We start from the raw sequence: 21,030 nt of genomic DNA, 5'->3' as shown, positions 1-21,030 counted from the left end.
CCCAGTGCAGGAGCCAAGTTTCCCACTGTCCCTGCACGCTTGGTGCTTGAAGCGCCGCAGGCCAGGGAACCAGGCCAACTCACGCTGACCACACACTGGGTTTCTCTTCTGTTTCTGTACTGAAGGGTATTTTTCTCTCGTGGGGGCCTGGCTATATATTTGGGCTGATTTCTTTCTATATTTAAATTTTACCTTTGCACTGCTGTTTGCGGATGAGCCCAGTCAAAGAGTGAGTTTGGGCTGCACATGGACAGGCAGCCACTGTCCATTCCAGAGCTGGCCGCTCGTCCGCTCTAGCGCAACACAGGACAGGCGTGCCTGGCCCCCTTCAGGGTGCTCCTTGCAGTGACCCCTGTGTGGTCAGCGCTCCAAGCGGGAAACGCCCTGGCTACCATGGGAGTGGCGTCGAGGTCATCTGTGACGGGAGGTGGCCATGTGGCCCCAGAGGGCTGCCGGAGGAGAGGGCGGCACAGCTGAATCCCAGACAGGAAGCAGCTGTCTGGCAGGGGAGAGCCTCTTCACAGAAGCACAAAGGTGTCTGGTAGTGGAAAAGGGTGTCCGTGGGCTGCGACCCAGGCGCTGTGCAGGACAGGGTGAGGGAGGCGGGGTGGGGGCAGAGGTGACACGGAAGGCCCCCGCGCACCACAGTGAGGAGTCCGATTTTATCCCGAAGGTGCTGGGAGTCGTCCATCTACAGACTTTGAGGGCCCTGAACAGGGAGCCCAGGCAGTGCTCGACACAGAGGGCGGGCTCAGAAGGGTCGGAGAAAGCCCTGAGAGCCGTGCTGGAGCGTGGCTGGAGGACGAGGTGAACAGTGGGAAGCCAGCTCCAGGCCCACAGCTGGAGAGCGGCCACGGCCCTAGGAGACACGAGGGTCTGAATCAAGACCCGTGTTAGAGAACCTGAGACCAAGAGAGAGTTTTCAAAATGGAACACAAGTAACCCACACACCACTTGTCGTGCCCTTCACCAGTTTAAAGGATTCCCTGTATGGGGGAAGGAGGGGAGGGACACCCATCAGGCACGGCCCTAATGCAGGCAGGCCAGGGCGCAGGCGCTGGCTGGTTCCAGACAGGCTGCACAGGACAGCCAATGGGTCCGAGAGCGAGCGAGGCCCGGGAGGGCTCCTGAGCTGCAGCCGGAGCAAGGGACGGACAGGCAGCATTTCCTGAGGACGGCAGGGCTCTGGGCCGGACGTGTGTGGAAGGGAGCTCGGACAGTCCAGTCCAGGTTGTGTCCCGTGTGGGGCATTAAAGACAGGCCGTGGCAGCATCAGGTAGACAGTGTAGCTGCGGGGGTTCCTGGGGATGGCGGTGAAGGCGGGAGGGCAGTCTCACTGCGGGCAAACCACGCGGTGCTGAGCGCAGGGACACAGAGGTGAGGCTCAAGGAGGTGTCTGACGCCGATCACGCGGGACATGAGGCACAGAGTGGGAGCGGCCGGCGAGCAGGAGGAAACCAGGAAGGGACCGTGTCAGGAGTCCAATGCTCCCAGGAGGACAGTCACCCGGGCCGCTGATGCTCATGGAGAGGCGGGCCCGCTGAGGCGGAGGGCAGCGGGGGCCGTGGGCACGGCTGTCCCAGAGCAGCGGCGGGTGGAGGCCTGACTTGCACAGGAGTCAGCAGAGCATGGGAGGAGCAGCAAAGCCTTGAGTCAGGGGTGGGGGGTGAGAGAAAGAGGAAGATCCGGGTCCAGAAAAGCCCTCCGTGGTAAGAACCCAGGGGAGAGGAGGACTGACCGCGCGGCCACTCTGAGCCCCTGGGAGCAGAGCACCGGGGTGGCGCAGAGGGCGGCCCGTCCTGGGAGTGCACGGCTCCTCCCCGGGGAGAGGAAAGGCTGCCCAGCAAGACCCAGACCAGTGGGAGACGTGCGGTGGGCGTTTATGGGCGTCCTCCTCTGATCTGTCCCAGCCTCACCGAAGTGCACAGAGAAGGCAGCCCTGGGCGGGGCCCGGGACCACCGAATGTGCACAGAGAAGGCACCCCTGGGCACAGCATCCTGCCCACTGAGGACGGTGAAGTGAAAGCAGCCAGGGGCTAGCCAGGCTGTGGTGGGATTTCAGGCAGGAGAGGAAGGAGAGCCGCGAGAAGGGCAGAGGGCCACTATGCAGACACGTGGTAGGGTCCTGGACTGTGGGTCCAGGAGAGTTGAATATCAGTGTTTTATTTTTAAAAGCCTTTCGATTACGAACAAATCTCGCTGGCTTTGAATGAAATACCTAGTCAAATCATAGCAAGCGGACACGGGATACTCAGAAGGAGTGAAACGGTGCTCCAAAATTCTGACATGCTCTAGCCACAAGGAGCTGACTGACCACCACAGAGCCTCCCAGGTGAGTCCTGTGTCCCCGCCTAGCTAGGAGGGGCCCATCACTCCCACGGCCCCCGGCTAGAGGAGCTGGTCACTCCCAGCCCCCGGCTAAGAGGAGCCCACCATTCCCATGCCCGCGAGTTAGGAGGAGCCGGTCACTCCTGAGTCCCCAGTTAGAAAGAGGCGGTCACTCCTGAGTCCCCGGTTAGGAGGAGCCGGTCACCGCAGAGCCTCCTGGGATCTTGGCAGTGGGCTCCTGGCAGTGGAAGGATCACCTGCTTGCCTTACCTGCACTCAGCTACAAGCCCCTCACTCCAGACCCCCACTGGCTCACTTTTCCTATAACTCCCCCTTCATCAAAGCAAGTCTGAGTCTGAAGTCCCTGACGTTTTTCATAGATCCCAAACTGTCTTTTGTTCACCTATGAAGAGAATGTATTTATTTCGCATCATTTTGGTTCAATGTAAGTGTTTCTTACAATTAATTCAACAGCCCAAACCACCCTACAATACACTGCTTTGGCGATAGTAGAAAATGAATTTCTAAGATTTCACAAGTATGCTTACTCAAAGAAAAACCTTTCTCTTTGGACAAAAGAATTCAAGTGAAAAAGTATCAACCAAATTTAAACTTAGGAGTTCAGATAAACATTCGACAGGAAATTCCAAAGTTTAAGATTCCAAAAGCATGTTCATATGCGGACCGTGTTTGCGTTCCCACTGTAGGCAGCACCAAAGGCAGCAGAACCGGCCCCAAACGCAGTCCACGAGTGACCCGCCTGGTCAGCACCACTTTCTCCTCTTCAGAAAAGAGGTTTACTTAAGAAACATGGCAAGCTGAACATAGGAAAGTGACTTCTAGTTACTAGGATCAAAGTCTGAAGTATTTCTTGGAAGGGAACAGATCACCCATCCCCGGAGTTCTCTCATTGTAATAAAACAGAAGTCCGAGCAAAACAGGTTCGTGCTTCTGTTTGACATTCCTCGGACTGTGAACCAGAAAAGCAACATTTAACCATCAGAATCAGGTTAAGAACCTGGTTTCACATAGTGCTTGAAAATGCTGACATTTGTCCTTTCTAGACAAGAAGCTCAGACCTGGGTAACAGGTTCGGGTCATACAAGTCAGACACTACTGATCAAAATCCACAGTCAGTCCAATTTTAAATTAAGTCCCCTGGCTCAGATGCGACACTCAGCTCCCAAAGTGACGAACATGGTCGGTCGCCCCAGTGGTTGCAGAAGGACGACTCTGGGTAGAAAGCAGCTGTGAAGCCTCACCCCGCCCCCCAAGGTCCTGACCCCTCCCCCTTCTCCTGCCCTGGTCCCCTGGTCATCACGAGTTAGGAGTTACGTTTCCACAGCCTTTGGTTTCGATCTCCACCACTGGCTCCATTTTATTTCTTCCTGAGTTTTCACTGTTCTGCTAACCTGCTGAGACAAGAACTAAGCTTCACGAAGGCAGGTAACACCGTGTCCTTCACACGCAGGAGCAGAGCGCGCGGCAGACAGAAACACTCTGATTTTGAGTAATCAGAAAGGAATACCTGAAAAACGGACTTGCCGAGTGGGCTTGGATTATTTTCTGTCGGTAGAAGCTAAAAGCATGCCAAATTTAGAAAAGAAAACTGGAAATTTATATACCAAAATGAATGAGCAAATCATAAGTCCTGAAACCCCAGTGTCCTATTAAAGGTATTAAAGGTATGCTCAGAAAGGTCATAGAGGGGGTGCCGGGGTGGCTCAGCCGGTTGTGTCCAACTCTTGATTTCGGCTCAGGTCCTGATCTCAGGGTCATGCGCTCGAGCCCCACGTCAGGCTCTGTGCTCAGCAGGGGGTCTGCTTCTCTCCTCTGCCCCTTCTCTCACTCACTCTCTCTCTAAAATAAATCTTTTTTTTTTTAAGATCTTACTTATATTTTTGAAAGGGTGAGAGAGTGCGCCCAAGCAGGGGGAGCAGGAGAGGGAGAAGCAGACTCCCTGCTGAGCAGGGAACCCAACATGGGGCTCAATCCCAGAACTCTGGGATCATGACCCAAGCCGAAGGCAGACACTCAACCAACTGAGCCACCCAGGCACTCCCCACCCCCCTGTTTTTTAAAAGGAAGGTTATATACCGTTGCCTATCCATGCACATGAGGAAGCGGGAACACTGGGAGAGAAAGCAGGACTGTAGAATGGGGCTCACGGGCTCACTAGACTTACTTGGAGCCACATATCAGTGCAGCGGCACTGGCTTTTCAAACACTGACTAGTACTTGCAAGCATCAAAATAAAATTCACAAGCAGTTAAAAAATTCCAATATATGTAATTTATGTTTCCTTGTCAGTTTCTTTCAGCAACAAACACTGACAAAACTTCTGCTCATGCTGAGTATTTAGTGATGAAATAATCAAGACTATATGCTCTGAATCCAAAAAAACATGGTGCAGAAGAGTATTTCAAGCTGATCTCAATCTGGGTAAAAGCACACACGTGTTAGTATTTTCCGTACGAACATAAGACAACTACAGACGGACACTCACCTAATGAAGGTTACCCACTGTGGCTGGGAAAGGGGGCTGGAAATGAGACTTTCAACTTACACTTTTTATTCAATTTTAAGTATGCATTTTCATCGTATTTTTTTTAAAAAATCCCTTCCGTGCTCCTCTCCTAAACTCGGGAGAGCTACAGGACCCAAGCGTGGCGCTCACAGCCACGCAGACGCACGGCTCTCCCTGGAGTCGCCGGTTCTTTCTCTCGCTCTCCTACCAGTCCCTGCACCGCGGCTCCCGACCCCGTCACTTCACAGCAAGAGCTCTGGCTGAGACCCCAGCGATGGCCTCATCTTGGCTGGTCCCAGGCTGGTTCCAGTAACCCTGCCACCTGCCCCATGGGGAGCCCCGACCTCCCTCCCACTCTCCTGCCTCAGCCTGCTCCCATGTTCTCTGCTCACCGCATACTTGCTGGTGCTGCCACGGCTCCATCCTAGGTCCCCTGCCCGTCCGACACACCATGCCTGCCTGACCGGTGTCCGAGGCTGCCCCCGCCCCCGCCACGCCCCGCCCCACTACTCTGGGCAACTGCCCACCTGTCCGCGACGCATCTCCATGTCTTCCAGGAGGCTCAAACGATCTTCCCCAAACTGAGGTCGTCCGTGCTCCGGTCCCTAGCGGGCTGTCCGCCCTGGAGCAGTGCAGGCCCGCTTCCCTCCAGCCGTCCGGGCCGGACACCTGGGCACATGGCCTCCTTCCTCTCCCCCCATGTTGACTGACGGCTGGCTGCTCCGACGCTACTCCTGGAACGTGTCCTTGCTCTGGAGGGGCGGCTCCCAAGGCCCACTCTGCAGGCTCTGCCGGCTTCTCTCTCCAGCCTCCTTGCTTACCACTTGTGCCTCGGGCACAGCATATGGTCCCAACTCCCCCATGGTTCCCTGAACACGTTTTGTTCCTGTGCTGCTTCTGGACCCACGGTCGTCCCCCGCGGCAGACCTGTCAATTGGCCAGTCTTCCCCTGACCTGCTCCCGCCACTGGGCCAAATGCCCGTCCGCCCTGGAGGTTTAATTTCTGGCGGGAAGGGGGGGATATTTATTTTGTCTTTTGTTTTTTTCTGCCCCCTTTACAGGCCCCTTCAGTGCTCAGTGCCCAGCAGCGAGGAGGCCGGGCGACGGTTCACCGGCACGGGGCCGCTCCGAGGGGCCTTGGGAAAGGGCCCCCGGCAGCGGCCACGAGGACACACGCTCAGAGGAGCATCCTCGGGTCAGTCGCCATGATTCCGTGCTGGGCAGCAACTCACCTCTCCGACCACACACCGGTCTCCGCGTCCTCCGTCTCCGATGTGGGGGGGCAGCACCGGCGCCTCACCCCAGCGCACAGGCCAGACAACCGAACGAGCACCCCGTCCCCGTGCCGTCCCCGAGAGTGCGCCCTGCTCTCGGCAGAAGCCAGCTGCTCCACAGAGGCGGGCGGGACGGGCTTCGGGGCTCCGACTCCCTCAATTGGCCACACGGCCGAAAGGAAGTCCCTGGGACACATTCAAACGTGAATCCGGGTCCCCACAGCATCCACACGTGGGAGATGGGAGAAGAGCACGGGGCGCTCAGCACGTCCGTCCAGAGGGCGCCCTGGGCTCCCAGCCGCCCCCCACGCCCCACCCCCCACACAGACTTTTCCCGAACAGTGTCGGCTCTCCACTCGCGCTTCCTGCGTATCTCGCCCTCAAGTTCTTGGAGCCTGTGACCCCCCTCTCCTCACAGCACCCCACGGACTCTTGGGGACCCCGAAGCCGAGCAGCACGGAGCACCTGCCAGCCCCCAGCTCCTGCTTCTCGCCCGCACTGCGTCCTGGGCTTCGTTGGTGGGGACAGAGGTACGGCTCCTCGCCTACCCAAGGCTTTTGGATGCACGTTCCTTTGCCCCTCACTTCCCTTGATTAAGGACGGGAGTGCAGAGGGCTCGGAGCCGGTTCTGGGGACGCCGTCCTGTCTGCAGCCGCTCGGACGTGCGCGCCTGTGAGCGCAAAGGCCGCCCGCCACGGGCCGGCTGCGTCCGTGCTGCCCGCACTCTGCCCTTGCAAACGACGCGGCTACGGGGAACGCTACCCGCCACCTGCCCATTCTGACCCTGCGCCTGTTCCACCTGCGGGACAGACCCTTGGAGCGGCCTCCTGGGGCCCGCTCCCCCCACCCCTGGGCAAAGTGAATAAATAAATCTCAAGGAAAACAACACTGTGAACCTCGGCAGCTTATAAACCACCAGGGATACAGATGGCTCCGGCCGCTCTGTTTACTAAAGTAAACGTTATTCCGGCTGGGGCTACACTCCTCTAACATGCTTCTTTTCTACGTCCGGTTACATCACACGGATGTAAAACATCTCCAGGAGATTCTTCGACTATGTTCTCCGCCCTTCTTCGCTGTGACAGCTGCTCACCTGCGCTGAGCCATCTGGGAACCCCAGGACACCAACCACCATGCGGGCATCCCCTCGTGCCTCCCGAGTGCCCTCACTGCAGGACGCCAGGCAGATGGGGGCTCCCTCGCTCTCACGCCGCCAGGCTCGAGAGCCACCTGCGCCAGGATGCTGGTCGTCTCCCTCCCCGCTGCGGCAACGCCACCAAAACCTGGACCAAATAAACATATGGAAGTGACAGCAAGTGTCCTTCCCCCACAAATGGCCCTGCTCCTCCAGTCACCTGCTGTTCCACTGGCCCCCGATGCACCCAGGCACTGCCCCATGGTTTACAGGCTCATGGAGCTGCTATGAGTCAAGGTGGGCCGGGGTGCCCTGAGCTGGCGACGCCTCCAGCACAAGGCAGCCATGTCCTCGCTTCCCGTAAGCACTTCAGCTGTGCAAAGAAAGCCTCGATCGACTCTTCCACATGTGATCAGACACTCTGAGATGCTTTGGGGACCTTCATTAAGTTAGGTTCTAGATGAGGAGCAGTGTTCAGACCCAGGCCCTCACAGCAACCCACAGGCACAAGTGCATGGCCAGGGCTGTGACAAAGGACCCCGTCGGCAGTGCCACGAGGCTGCTCAACTGACAGATGAGAAATTCTGACCCAGTTCTGGCAGGTGCGCTGCATGCAACAGGGTCCCCTCACCCTGCCTGTGACCACGGGGGCCCTGAGGACAGAATCCACAAGACAGTGATGGAGAGCGTTGGCCAGCATCTCCCAAGAGCCAGAGGCGACGGCAGAAAGCCCAAGGACAATGCATGGGAGGTGGGGGCGGCTAGCAGGCCGCCTGCTCCCCTCTGTGGACGGGGCGAGGCCCAGACATCAAGCTGTAACGGCCAGTGCTTTACCAGGGACTGCCATCTGGGGCTCAGCAGAGCTGCCAGTGGGAGGACGAGCCCGCGGCGAGCCCCACGGCCACACAGGCAGCAGCACCCCGTGCCCGGCGGCCCGGCCAGCACACAAGCACTGTGCGGGGCAGGGCCGCAGAGCGAAGGCTGCGGGCATCAAGGACAGGGAACTCGGAAACACCTTCTGATTCTCTCTCATGTACTTCTCAGAACAGGAACGACACTGCCTCCGAGAAAACCACGTAGCTGGGCTGCTGGAAATGACCCAAATAAAGCATCTGCTGTCCAAGGAAGCATCTCTTCCGCCTGCACAGCGCCTGCCCCTCCACACCTGTTCCTGTCCTGAGTGCCCCTGTCCCACCACGATGGCCCTCCGCCAGTGCCATGGGTGCACTGACTCCAGCCCTTGGTAGCCTCCGTCCGGTGAGCTCCCGCCCTCAACGCCGAGACTGTCGGCCATGCGGGTCCACAACCCCACGCCTCCCGCATCTGCGGCCCCAGCCCCACGGCTTCTGGGACACCGCCCGCGAGGTCTCGCCCTGAGCTCAGTCACCCCCCCTCCACGGCGGGCTCTCCCAGCCTGCGATCCCTCCGCGCACAGCACACTCGGTTTACCCCCCGCCCCTCGCGGCGCACCCCCGCCCCCGTCTGCTCGGGGGGAAGGAGCTGCTCCCCACACCCTGGCAAAGCGGCGGGCAGAGTGCGGGTATCCCACCAGCCGGTGTGTGGGCACAGAGTCAGGGACATGCCACCGCCAGCAGCCGCTACTGCTTCATGACTCTGCTCAGACTCTCGCGGCTCTGAGGTTCCCGCCCCACGAGCCTTGGGCACAGACAGTAGCTGAGAATAAATCCGAGGTCTCGGCACGAAACTCTGACCGAAGGGACCTCACTGGGGAACTTCTCTGTGGCTCTGTTACGCTTCGTCGATAGAAATACACGGACCTGAGAACGAGCAGCCCTTTGAGCGAGGACAAGGAAGGTCCCGAGCAAGATCAAGAAGCCTGAGACGCTGCGCCGGGGGCTCGGGCGACGCGAATACTCGTTTCCGTAACGTTAGTTCTGCCTCCTGCTTTATGGCTTCCAAGACCTTCTCCTACCTTCTCCCACACGTTCCGCTCGGCCACCCTGCCAGACCCACACGCTACCTCAGTTTACAAATCAGAACACAGGCCCAGGCGGGTCAGGGATGGGCAGAGGTCACCGGCTTACCAGGTGGCTCGGCGTTCAGAACTCTGCACAGATGTTCTCTTCAGGGCGCGAGAGGATGGCGAGACCCCAGGCCAAGTCCCCCCGCCAGCCAAGGCGCCCGAGCCCCAAGTGAGTGCGGGCTGCGAAGCGGCTTGCACAGATGCCTCGCGCCTCCGGAGCCCTCTCTCGCCGCAGGCCGCTGGCCGGGGCCGCCGCGGTGCTCACAGATCAGCACGCACTCCTGACACAGTAATGGCACCCCGAGCTCACGCACAACCAGACAGTCTCAGGAGTGAAGGCCTCTGGCCGAGAGGCCATTCTGCAGGGCCCCAAGGCTTGATGTGGGGGGCGGGAGGGAAGCGTGCTTAGCAGTGAGGGGTACAGAGGGGCTGGTCGTGACCCACCACTGGGACCCACCACCATCCTCACACAGGCCCATGAAGCCCCAAGAGCTCTCCGTGGCTCTCTCCGTGGCTCCTTCTGTCAATCAAGGGTGACCTTGATACACAGTCAATACAGTTTTTTTGAAGATTTTATTTATTTGGGAGGGAGAGAGCGAGAGCAAGAGAGAGAGCAGGAGCAGAGGGAGCGGGAGAAGCAGACTCCCCGCAGAGCAGGGAGCCTGACGTGGGGCTCGATCCCAGGAGCCTGGGATCATGACCCAGGCCAAAGGCAGACGCTTAGCCCCCCTACCAGGCTCCCCACATCCAATACTATTTCATCTCTGTTTTTCTTAAAACTGATAGCATTTTTATTTTTTAAAAAATTTTTAGGGGCGCCCAGGTGGCTCAGTGGGTTAAAGCCTCTGCCTTTGGCTCGGGTCATGATCCCAGCGTCCTGGGACCGAGTCCCACATCAGGCTCTCTGCTCAGTGGGGAGCCTGCTTCCTCCTTTCTCTCTGTCTGCCTCTCTGCCTACTTGTGATCTCTGTCAAATAATAAATAAAAACCTTTAACAAAAATTTTTTTTAAAGATTTTATTTATTTGACAGAGAGGATGAGAGATCACAAGCAGGAGAGGGAGGGAGAAGCAGGCTCCCCACTGAGCAGGGAGTCCCCAAACCACCCGTTTCAGTCCTTATTTGCTAAGTGTCCTTTCTTTCTGCCCGGGGGAGTCGGGGCAGAGGGCCGACGGCCGTGACAATTCTCCCTGATCACCCAGCCAGGCAGTGCCCACACCGGCCGCGGCGCTAAACGACACTGCGTCCTTCAGTTTAACAGGCACGACTGTCACTCCTCTTAGTCCCGCTGTCGCCATGTCACTGAGTTTGGCCATCCAGCCTCTGGGCCCCCTTCCCGCCTCTCAGGAGCAGCGCGTGGCCCGGGGAAGCCGAGAGCAGCCGGCGCCGGGCCTCCCAGCCTCTCCTGGAGGTCAGGACGGCGCGGGCCAGCCCTGGGCCCGGTTACACGCTCGGAGCCCGACTGTGGACGGGAAGGAGCACGCGCCGGGCGCACAGGAAGCTTCCCCAGAGCCTCCCACAGACAGGCTGGGCTCTCCCGCCTTCCCGGAAACGCTGCCGGCTGCCCCGTCCTGCACACGACGCCCGGGCAGTGCGCGGCGAGGCCCGCTCGCTATGCGACGCCGTCTACGCCCGCAGCGTGGAGTGTTACCCACTGGCGCATCGCAGGTCACACCGCCTCTGGGGCGGTGCCGCACACGGTGGGCACTCGGGACGCCGAGGACCGCGTGCATCGTAAGCATCCCTACCGCTGGGACCCTCTCGCCTCCTGGCCGCAGCCTCCACAGGGAAGCAGGAGGAGAAGCACTCTTCGCCACAAGCAAACTCCGTGATGCGGCCCAGTGGTGACCAGCAGAACAGCGGCTGGCGGTCACTGCTGCGACACCATCACAGGGATGCTCACGTCGCCGTCCCCACAGCCCGTGAGGCTGCTCTGATGGCGGGCGGCCGGAGCCCAGGCTCCGAGCACGACGTGTGGGTCACAGCGCACGGGAAAGCCCTCTGTGTGCATTAGCAACGCCGTGGCCCCCCCCCCCCCCCGTGCAGGCGGCGCCAGAGGGAGGACCCCGTCGGACAGCCCAGCGCAGGACCACCTCACGGCCCGGGCAAAGCAGGGGGGCAGAGGCCCTGCAGCGCCCAGACCTCTCTGCGCCCCGTTTCCTCATCTGTAACACAGGTGCCAGCTCTCCGGATGGTCTCCAGTCTGCAGTACACGTTACGGGACGCAGACGACGCTTCGGGAAGGCGATCCCTATCCAGAGGCTGCGGCCGCCGCGCGGGCTATCGTCTTACTGCGTCTCCCAGCCAGCCGGCCCCCCGGCCCTCGGGCGGCGCCCCGCACGAGGCAGACACGCACGTCTGCTCAGTGAAAGCGGAGCTGGTGCCCCCCACCCCCGGGACGGACGAGGACACTGGATGCTCAGGGGTGAGGTCACGAGGGAGAGACCGCACGCAAGCCCTGGGCTCAGCTGAAGAGACTGCGGGGCCGCCCGGAGCTCGGGGCCGTCGGGGCGCGTGGGCCGCGGGCGGGAGCGGCCCGCAGACTCGGCGGGAGCGACGCGCTGGTGCGCCCCCGCGTGCCTGCTGTCAGCGGCCCGTCGGCGCGACGAGGGAGCCGCGCTTGCTCTGGGAAACGCCGCTCGACAGCAAGACGCCGGGGGCACCAGCTTGCCCGCGGCCGCCCTGCAGCGCGTGTGGGCGGGGGCGGGGGCGGTGAGGGCACGGAGCGAGCTCGGGAAGCCGCCCAGCGTTTCTGGGCCATTAGCGTCCACGGGTGTCAGCAGTGGAGCCCTCCACGGCATACCACACTGTCCAGGGAACACTCAGGCTCGTCACAACCACCTTCCCCGCCACTTCTCTGTTTACTTCAGGGCACCCAGGACACCCAGACCTGACCTGCCATGCCTGCTCCCCCACAAACTTCCCGCAGGGGCGTGAGGAGTGTGCCCTAGCTTCGTAACGGCGCCTGACGATTTCAAGAGAAATCAATGCCTCAGGATACAGATGAGCCTCAAGGAGACCGCAACTGTCTTTCTTTTTTTTTTTTTAAGATTTTATTTAGTTATTTGTCAGACAGAGAGACAGCACAAGGAGGCAGAGTGGCAGGCAGAGCGAGAGGGAGAAGCAGGTTCCCCGCCGAGCAAGGAGCCCGATGTGGGGCTTGATCCCAGGACCCCTCAGCCCCTTAACCACCTGAGCCACCCAGGCCGCCCAGACTTCAGCTTTCATACACACGATTCAACTTCAGCATGCCACTGCCCAAAATCAATTTTTATATTTCTGTTGGCAACGGTTTCAAACTACACAGCAGGAGGGATAATTAGCCCATTTACAAAGCACAAAAACTTGAAAATGCAAGATATGCTTCAAGCTCCCAAATTTCTTTTCAGAGCAAAATGTCATTTCCTCCTCAGAATGAGAATGAGACCCTGACAGCCAAGAGTAAGAACGCATGGGCGGACCTCGCCTGCCAGATGAACCACAATCTCAGCCTGCAGAATTCAGCCAAAAGCCGGCTTCCTAGCTACAGGGAGAAAACCTACAGAGTGGAAACATTTTGTCCACATCTCTGAACCAGCAGAGCCAGTGGTGACAAAGCTTAGCTGGGCCTCATCTCTGAGGGTGAAACAGGCACAGTTACCAAAGGCTCCAGAAGCACAGGCGAAACCAGGGCGGCCGCCCCACCCGCTGGAGGGGGGTGACTCGGGCAGGGGGGGCAAGACTCCTGACAGTGCCTTTTTCTTGAGTTCTGACTGTTCAATCATGTACATGCTTCAGGTATTTGAAAACGACTCCAAAAGAATAAATCCAAACCCTAAAATTAGGAATAAACAGAAGCAAATGAACCTAATGGAATATCAAATTTCATACAATTATGTGACCAATTACTTTGCTTTCAACCCCATTATTCTAACTGTATAGTTTGTTTTTTTTTTTAAGATTATGTATTTATTTAAGGGGGGGGGGATGAGAATGAGAGAGAGAGAGAGAGCATTGGAGGAGAGAGGCCAGCCGGGAAAGCAGACTCCCTGCCAAGCAGGGAGCCAGATGTGGGACCCGATCCTGGGACTCCGGGATTATGACCTGAGCCGAAGGGGGAAGCAGGTTCTCCACTGAGCAGAGAGCCCGATTCGGGGCTTGATCCCAGGACCCGGGGATCATGACCTGAGATGAAGCAGAAGCTTAACCCACTGAGGCACCCAGGCGCCCCAACCTGAGCAAGTTCTTAGGGAAAAATAGGCCTTCTCTAAATAGACACAAGAAGAAATATAAAGTCAGAAGAATCCTATTTCCGCATAAAAAAAATGAATCTGAGATTGAAAACCTTCTCACAAGGAAAGCCCTATGCCAGCTGGTTCTGCCAGACACTGAAGGAGGAAACATCAGGCTCACACAAACCCTTCGGGGAGCACACAAGGAACACTTCCTACCTTGTTCTATGAGACCAGCACGAACTTTAACACGGAAACCTAACAAGGACAATACAAGAAAGTACCACTAGGGACCAACCTCCCTCATGAATTAATCCTAAGCAAAATATTAACAAATAAAATCCAGCAAAAAGAGAATACACAAAGATCAAGTCGGGATTATCGTCATGTGGCAAAAAAATTTTAAATTAAATCACCACACTAACAACAACAACAACAAAATCACTTATCCCAAAAATGCAGAGAACACATTTAAGAAAACTTAATGTAATTAATTCATGATTTAAAAGAAAACCTTAGCAAACTAAAAACAGAGGAGAACTTTCATATTTTGATAACAAACATCCCAGTAAAGCCACAGCCGGTGTCACAGGCGATGGTCAGCCACTGCAAGTTCTCTCTCCGGTCCTGGGAGGGACACAAGGACACCTACTCTCCTCACTTCTGCCCAACACCGCACTGAAGATCCGAGCCAAGGCAAGAAGCCAGAAAAATAGAAATGGTTGTTGCACTGGAAAGGAAAAAACTTATCAAAGGACACCCCTGAGAGAATGGAAGGCAAACCCACAAGACTATTAAAAAAAGTCTGCCATTCATATATGTATTCAAAATAATACAAAGAACTCCTTCAAACCAATAAAGAACAAAGCAGACAACCCCATCGAAACATGGGCAAGAGGTAATTATTTCAAGAAGAAGATATCCAAGCGGCCCACAAGCACACACAGAAGACCTGCCCCTGCGCATTCACCCGACGTCGGGCAGCAGCGAGCACAGCCCACAGCACACTCAGCCTCCCGCCCCGTAATGCCCACCAGACAGCTAAAATGCAGGAACTGACACCACCAAGGGTCGGACCGCCACGAGCACGCACACACCGTGGGTGGGGGACAAACACGCACTCACTCAGCGATGCCGCCCCTCGGAGCACACGCACCGGCACCAACAAGCACCTGGGACTGCCCACGCCCAGCGGGAGGAAGAAACTGGGGTACGTCCATGCCAGGGACTAGACCACGCCGAGAATGAGCAAAGCTACAAGGGGCCAGACACACACATGGCACAAGCACAGTGCTCAATGACTGTCTCATTTACACGAGATCAGAGCACACCAACGCCATCCATGGCGCAAAGTCAAGACCACGGGTAAGCTTTGGGGCCCAAGTGCTGCGAGTGGGTCGGAGGGGGCTTCCAGGAAACTTGGCCACGTTCTATCTCTCCGTCCACGTGCCGCCTGCCTCAAGGCCTGAGCACCTGAGAGCAGCATTTGAGAAAGAGGAACCATTTAGTAAACGGTTCGGGGAACTTTGCTTGCTGCAGCGTTTGACGCGAGTCTGGCGGCGGAGTGCGGCGGACAGGTCTGTGAGTAAAGGCACCTGGACTGCCAGCACAGTCTGTGAGCAAGTAATAACATACGTTAACAAACTTCGACGACGACATACTCGGAGAAAGTCACGGCGGGGAGTGTAGGTTTCAGAAAACTTTTTTTCACTTAGCGAACACGTGCTTGTGACCAGCACTTGGTTTCCTGGCGTACCACAGTTTATTCTTCCTGCTGAGCAGGGGTAGTCCCGGGGCTCTCAGGTGCTCAGGCCTTGAGGCAGGCAGTGGGGAGGGGAGGCAGGGAGGCAGGGAGGTGGGCAGGTGGGGAGGGGCTTAGTGGGTGTGGCCAGTGTTGCACTCTCCACTCAACGAAGAGCTTCCAGGCTACAGCACACTGAGCAGTAGCTAAAAACAAATCACGGAGCAGGCTACAGCACACTGAGCAGTAGCTAAAAACAAATCACGGAGCAGTCGTGGCAACCGGGGACAACCCCGCCACTGCATGGAACTCCTGTCCCTTCTGGCAGGTCATGTATGCTCCGTCTTCCAAAAATCGACCTGATCAAATACTTAAGTGTTTGATATGCACTTCAGTGCATGGCCTCAAATTACACTAAGACACATAACAATCATGAAACAAGAAAGCAAAATCTACTGAAAAGTTGACAAAGACACTAAAATCCGGTGGCGCATCATTTGGCCCATGCTTTCGAGCTCGCGGTAATAAAACCCGACCTGTGCAAACCACAGAACTGGTGAGGCTTGCACGAGAAGAACCGTGATGGTCCTCCGAGCCCACGGAGAGGGAGCACGGCAGCCCTACCGCCAGGTTGTTACTGCTAAGGAGGAAATGCAAGCGTTTGGCTTATCAATCTTTCAGGAGAACCGACTGCAGCCAAGAAACGCATTCGGGCTAGCAATTACTCATTCACCAACTGAGCACGCCAGACGGACGGCGGGAGCACAAACGTGCGCTTCGGCAGGCCCACCTGGAAGGGCACAAAGGCGCGGACTACGGCTGAGTCAAGCGGCACCCGGGCAGCTGCGAGCACCCAAGCACCCGGTGCCACTCGCCTTACACTTTCGTGGGTGACGTTCTCCCCTGTCGTGACGTCCTCGCTCGGCTCCTCAAGAAGAGGCTTTGAAACACCAGTCAAACGTCACAGACTCAGAGGAACGACGTTGGTGTCACTTCAAGCCGACGATTCTCGTCAGCCATGAGACGGTTCCGAAGGAATTACTGTCCGTCTCATGCCCCCCCCACGACAAACCGCACTCACCGAACACAGGCGTTCTTCTAAAGGTGGACTGTAAAAACAACCTTCCCGTGAGCTGACCCCTATCTGCTCGTTAAATTTCTTTAGAAAATGGGAGCTAGGTGATAAAATCCATGAGAAGCACACGTTCAGGCAGAAAGGCCTGAGACAACAGAACGGAAGGCACCACACAGCTTGGGACGCCTCGTGGCCCCCGTCCAAAATCTTCGGAGCACCGTCCCAGATCTAGACAGCTCCTTCTGCTGCCCGAAGAAGGGAACAAGAGTACGAGGTGTTTACAGCGAAGCACACCACGGAGTTCATCCTTGCTCCGTACGTTTAACCGTCAGAAACTCTCTGCACCTGACTTACGAAAACCAGAACCATTTCACACACTCGCCTAAAACATGAACCCCATGGAAGAGGATACCATAAAAACACACAAGAGAGGAAAAGAAGAATCTGTGGAGCTCCAGGTGCAAAGCATCCATACCTGTGGGAGCGCAGTGTTGAGCTGCCGCTGCAAGGAGTCTCGCTCGTGACCAACCTCGTGCAACTTCCCCTGGGTCAATGCCAGCGTTTCCTGAGTCTCTCTCAGTGTGTCCAGAAGACGGTCTTTCTCTTCCAGCATGGACACCATCAGTTGTTCGAAATGTGAATCTGCGTCGGGCTGTGATGGGGAGCGAGACCCATGACTCCCACTTCCTCCTGGGGAGCCTTCGGCTTCGCTGATGGTCGGCATCACCTCGCACATCATCTTGAAATAAAAGACCCAGGCTCTAGTCATTAAGTGCAAAACAGGGGCTCCCGCAAACCTGCAACTCTGTGTGACTAACACACCGAAGGCTGACAGGCAGCCTCTTTCTTCTCAGCTCTGGCTTTACTCTGAATATAAATAAGTGGGGACAAACGAACACAGGAGTGTGGAGTCCGCAACCCACAAGAGGAGCACATCAGGGCGCGCAATAATCCGGGGAAGGGGTAAAGACCCCGGAGACTCCGCTCCCACGAAGAACAAACCCTGTGGCATGTTGTTTGCGAAGCCCTAGTTTCTAGTTGTTGGAAACAAGTGTGCTTCTGTAACCCTTTTTTTTTTTTTTTTTTCCCTATTTCCCGGTGGGGGAGAGAGAAGTCGAAACACATGCCACCCAATCCTTTTTCGGGAAAAGCACAGAAGGAGCATAGAGCCCGGGAAACTGACCATACAAAATCCACCAGGCGTCTTACAGGAATGTGTGCAGTCAGCTCCCGAGGAGGACTGACGGCTCCCTGAACCCTCGGGCGGATCGGCGAGCGCTCAAAGGAACTGGGCTCGTTCCGCGCCGGGAAAGGTGTTTTCCAATGGCTGCAAGGTGCGGCGGTGCGGCACCCGAACTTACGGAAGTTTACAGCCCAAAAAAAGGAAAGAAAAGGAAACTTTGACAACGGACACGGAGCTGGTCGCTGCGGCCGCGGACGGCCAGGAAGGAAGGAAAAGTGAAAGGGGGCACGGAGACGCTGCGAAGGGTCCCCCGCGTAAGGCCGGCACGAGGGGAAGGAGCGCCGGGCCCGGAGGCTGGACCCCCGAGGGGCCGCCGCCGAGCACGGCGCGCCGGGCGGCGACACGACGACCTCGGTCCCCCTCGCACCCGCGCCGGGCGCCGCACAGTCCGCGGACCCCGAGGCGGGGAGGACCGCGGACAACTGGAGCGCAGCCCGGGTCGCGGCTTCTCTCGGGCACAGGTCCTCGGCCCCCGCGCCCGGCGCCGGGCTGACCGGGGCTGACCCGGCCACCCGGGTGACCGGGGCGCCGCGGTCAGGGGAGGGGGCGGCGCGCGGCCCCAGGAGCCAGTCCCCCGGGGCGCGTCGGCCAGGGGTCCCGCCGGGCTCCCGCCCCCGCGCCCGGGGGCGCTGACAGCGAGCGCCGCGCACCCGCCGCGGGGAGGGGGCCGGCGCCCCGGGCGACCTCGGCCGCGCTCCGCCCCGAGCCTGCCTCGGTCTCCCGCTCCTTTACCTTGCTCGCCGGCGGGAGCGGGCGAGGAGGCTCCGCGGCGGCTCGCGGGCGGCTGCTCGCTCCGGGCGAGCTCGGGGCCCGACGAAGGCAGCCCGCGCCCGCGCCCGCCGGCCCCGGGCCCGCAGCCCCCCAGGTACTAAGGCCGGCCCGCGGCCGGACACTGGCTGAGCGCAGCAGGAGCGGGCCCGGCTGCGCGTCGCCGGCGTCAACGTGCCCGACGTCGGGCGCGTCGGCGCAGCGTCAGCGCCGAGCGCCGCCGACCGGCCCCGCCCCCCCGGGAGGAGCGCCCCGGAGGCTGAGTGCGCAAGCGCCGCCCTCTCAGGTGGGCGGGCCGGGCCCCTCGGGCGACGATTGGCTAGGTGCGAGGGGAGCCACGCCCACTCCCGCGTCCATGGCCCCGCCCCCAGCCCCGCCCCGTCCAGGTGGGGGTCGTCTCGCTGATGCCGAAGCTTGGCGAAGGCACCTGACCCCGCATCTCCGCTTCCAGCCGCGGGGCAAGCCAACGGCCGTCATCGAACGTCTACTGTGCATCAGGTTCTGAGCCAGACCCTTACCAGACGCACGTCCGCACACCTTACAGGAGGGCGCGCCCAGGTGCGGGTGACCTGCGGGTGACCTGCGGGCTGCCTCCTCGGGGACCGGAGTCTCCTCGGGACCAAACCTTCCAGGACTCCGAAGGACGCGGTTCTGCGCGGGGCCCGCTCACCGAGGCTTACCTGCCGTACCTGCGGAGGCGCAGGTGGGCCGCGTTTGCTGTGGAGGCCCGTGGGCGCCGTGTGGGGAGAGCAGGCTTGGGAACCAGGAACGGCGGGTTCGACTCCCAGCACCTGCTTGTCCCCGAGTGTGGAGCTGGGCAACTCGGGGAGCCCACGGCCGCCTGCGCCCCATCTGCAGGGTGCGGAAATGACAAAGACCTACCCCGGGGATGTTGTAACGGGTGGGGTCCTACAGTGGTTGGGGTCTTCGTCCTTACTCATACTTCTAGTTTGTACTTAACTTTTAAAAACGCCTGTTCTGGGCCAAGTGCCGTGCTGGCTCTTGCAGACACAGAGATGATAAACACGCCTTTAATAAATCAAAGCAGATGCTGACCCTCACGGTGACACCTGCCGCACAAACTCTCGACAGGCCGAAGGGCCAGGGCCTTGCTGCCGGGACCACTGGCTCCTGTGTCGGTGGTGAGGGAGCCAGGAGCCCCCGAAGTCACCCGAGCCTAAGTGAAAGTCGTGTGGGGAGTGGGTGGATTCCTGACTCCCACTGAGAGCTCCCCGGCAGCAGGCCTGGCTCTGACTGGCTTTCTCTCCTACCGCCCAGGACCTCTTTCATTCATGGGTCCGTTCATCCAATAAATAATGGTGCACAAAAATAGGAATTTGTGCCCCTGGCCCAGGGTCTGGAACGAAGGAAAATTTCTAACTCTCCTCAAGTGTTACAAACTGTGAGTCCAAGTTCAAAGAAGAAAACGTCTGTCTTTAGAGGAAGAGCATATCATGTAAAATTTCTTACCTTGTATCTGAAAAACTCTGGAACGTTATTAGCCAAAGTGATAAAATTTTACAAAAAACGAGTTTTACATGGAATAAAATATTTTTGAAAAGCAAAATTAAATTTTAAGTCTCAGAGTTACAAAAGACAAACATCTATGTTTCTATTTGACCGTAGTCAATTAGTCCTCCACATTTCTATGTGTACACGTACACTTATATATTCGGGAAAGAGATCTGTCAGAACGTGGCAGTGGTCTTTGCGGGGAACTGTGGGCATTTTTCATTTCCTTCTCTGTGCTTTTGTGCTTTCCAGACGCTTCATCATAAATGTACATTATTTCTATCATTAGGCAAGACTCCCCCCCCCACCGCCCCCCGCCGCCGCGAAATGTTCTTTTAGTATAACCTAGCCAAGCATGAATCATGAAAACTGGCTTTAGGGAAGCAAAAATGCGTTTTCTACGTATCTGTCTATACCGCCAACTAAACTCTTTCCCCAAAGTAACTATCCAAAAAATACTTTAGAGAATGGGTGGCATCCTTGTAAGTTTCAATCAGGAAAACGATGAGCAAGGGAAATATTTTGCACATTATTTCTAACACTCCCGTTGAAGGTTTGATAAAGAAAACCTGGGCACCTGGGTGGCTCAGTTGGTTAAGCGACTGCCTTTGGCTTGGGCCATAGGTCCTGGGTTCTGGGATCGAGTCCCGTGTCAGACTCCCCCCAGCCCTGTGGGAAGCCTGATTCTCCCTCTCCCTCTGCCTGCCACTCCCCTTGCTTGTGCTCTCCCTCCCTTTCAAATAAAGAAATAAAATCTAAAAAAAAGAAAGAAAGAAAGAAAGAAGAAAAAGAAAACCCAGTAACACGGGAGGGGAGGGGATAGATAGTTCAGAATTACGCCCAGGGTTGTGTTTTTTACAAACGTGCCCACCAGCTCAGCTCTCTGGATGATGTAGTTGTCAGCCTTGAACCTGACCCGAGCCACCCCTCCTTTCTAGAGACTTAAGCAGCTCAGAAGTGTTCCTGTAAGATCAGAGTGTATAGCCTAGCCTGTGTCCTGGTCGCCCACAGGCACCTGCTTAGTTCACAGCACACCTGGAACCGGAGCCGCAAGTGAACTGGGGACTTTGGATTCCTGGTCCAGCCGCTATGCTATTGTGACCAAGGAGTGGTCTCTTTAAGGGACCCCCGAAGAGCTATCTATCAGTGGGTCTCCAGTGCTGCCCAAGTAGTCCAGTCCCCTGCGGAAGAGGTGGGGGGCCCGGGCTTGGTGACTTCAGCTGCTAGTGTCAA

General features: G+C 57.6%; 1 protein-coding gene across 3 annotated transcripts in view; it reads right to left on the bottom strand.

Annotated features, from left to right (window-relative positions):
- Positions 1–21,030, bottom strand: part of PPFIA1 (PTPRF interacting protein alpha 1) — a 73,476-nt gene that overhangs the window by 52,300 nt on the left and 146 nt on the right. For 2 of the 3 annotated variants that reach the window (XM_032360197.1, XM_032360196.1), the window contains exon 2: positions 16,750–17,013. In XM_032360197.1, coding sequence (XP_032216088.1) covers positions 16,750–17,013 — 264 coding nt within the window. Of the gene's footprint in view, positions 1–16,749; positions 17,014–18,249; positions 18,478–21,030 lie in introns of those variants that run through there. The other variant, XM_032360195.1, reaches the window with a different exon arrangement.

The sequence above is a fragment of the Mustela erminea genome, chromosome 9, assembly GCF_009829155.1.
Source record: "Mustela erminea isolate mMusErm1 chromosome 9, mMusErm1.Pri, whole genome shotgun sequence".
In the NCBI taxonomy this organism is placed as follows: Eukaryota; Metazoa; Chordata; class Mammalia; order Carnivora; family Mustelidae; genus Mustela; species Mustela erminea.
This window is presented reverse-complemented; position numbering and strand designations above follow the sequence as displayed.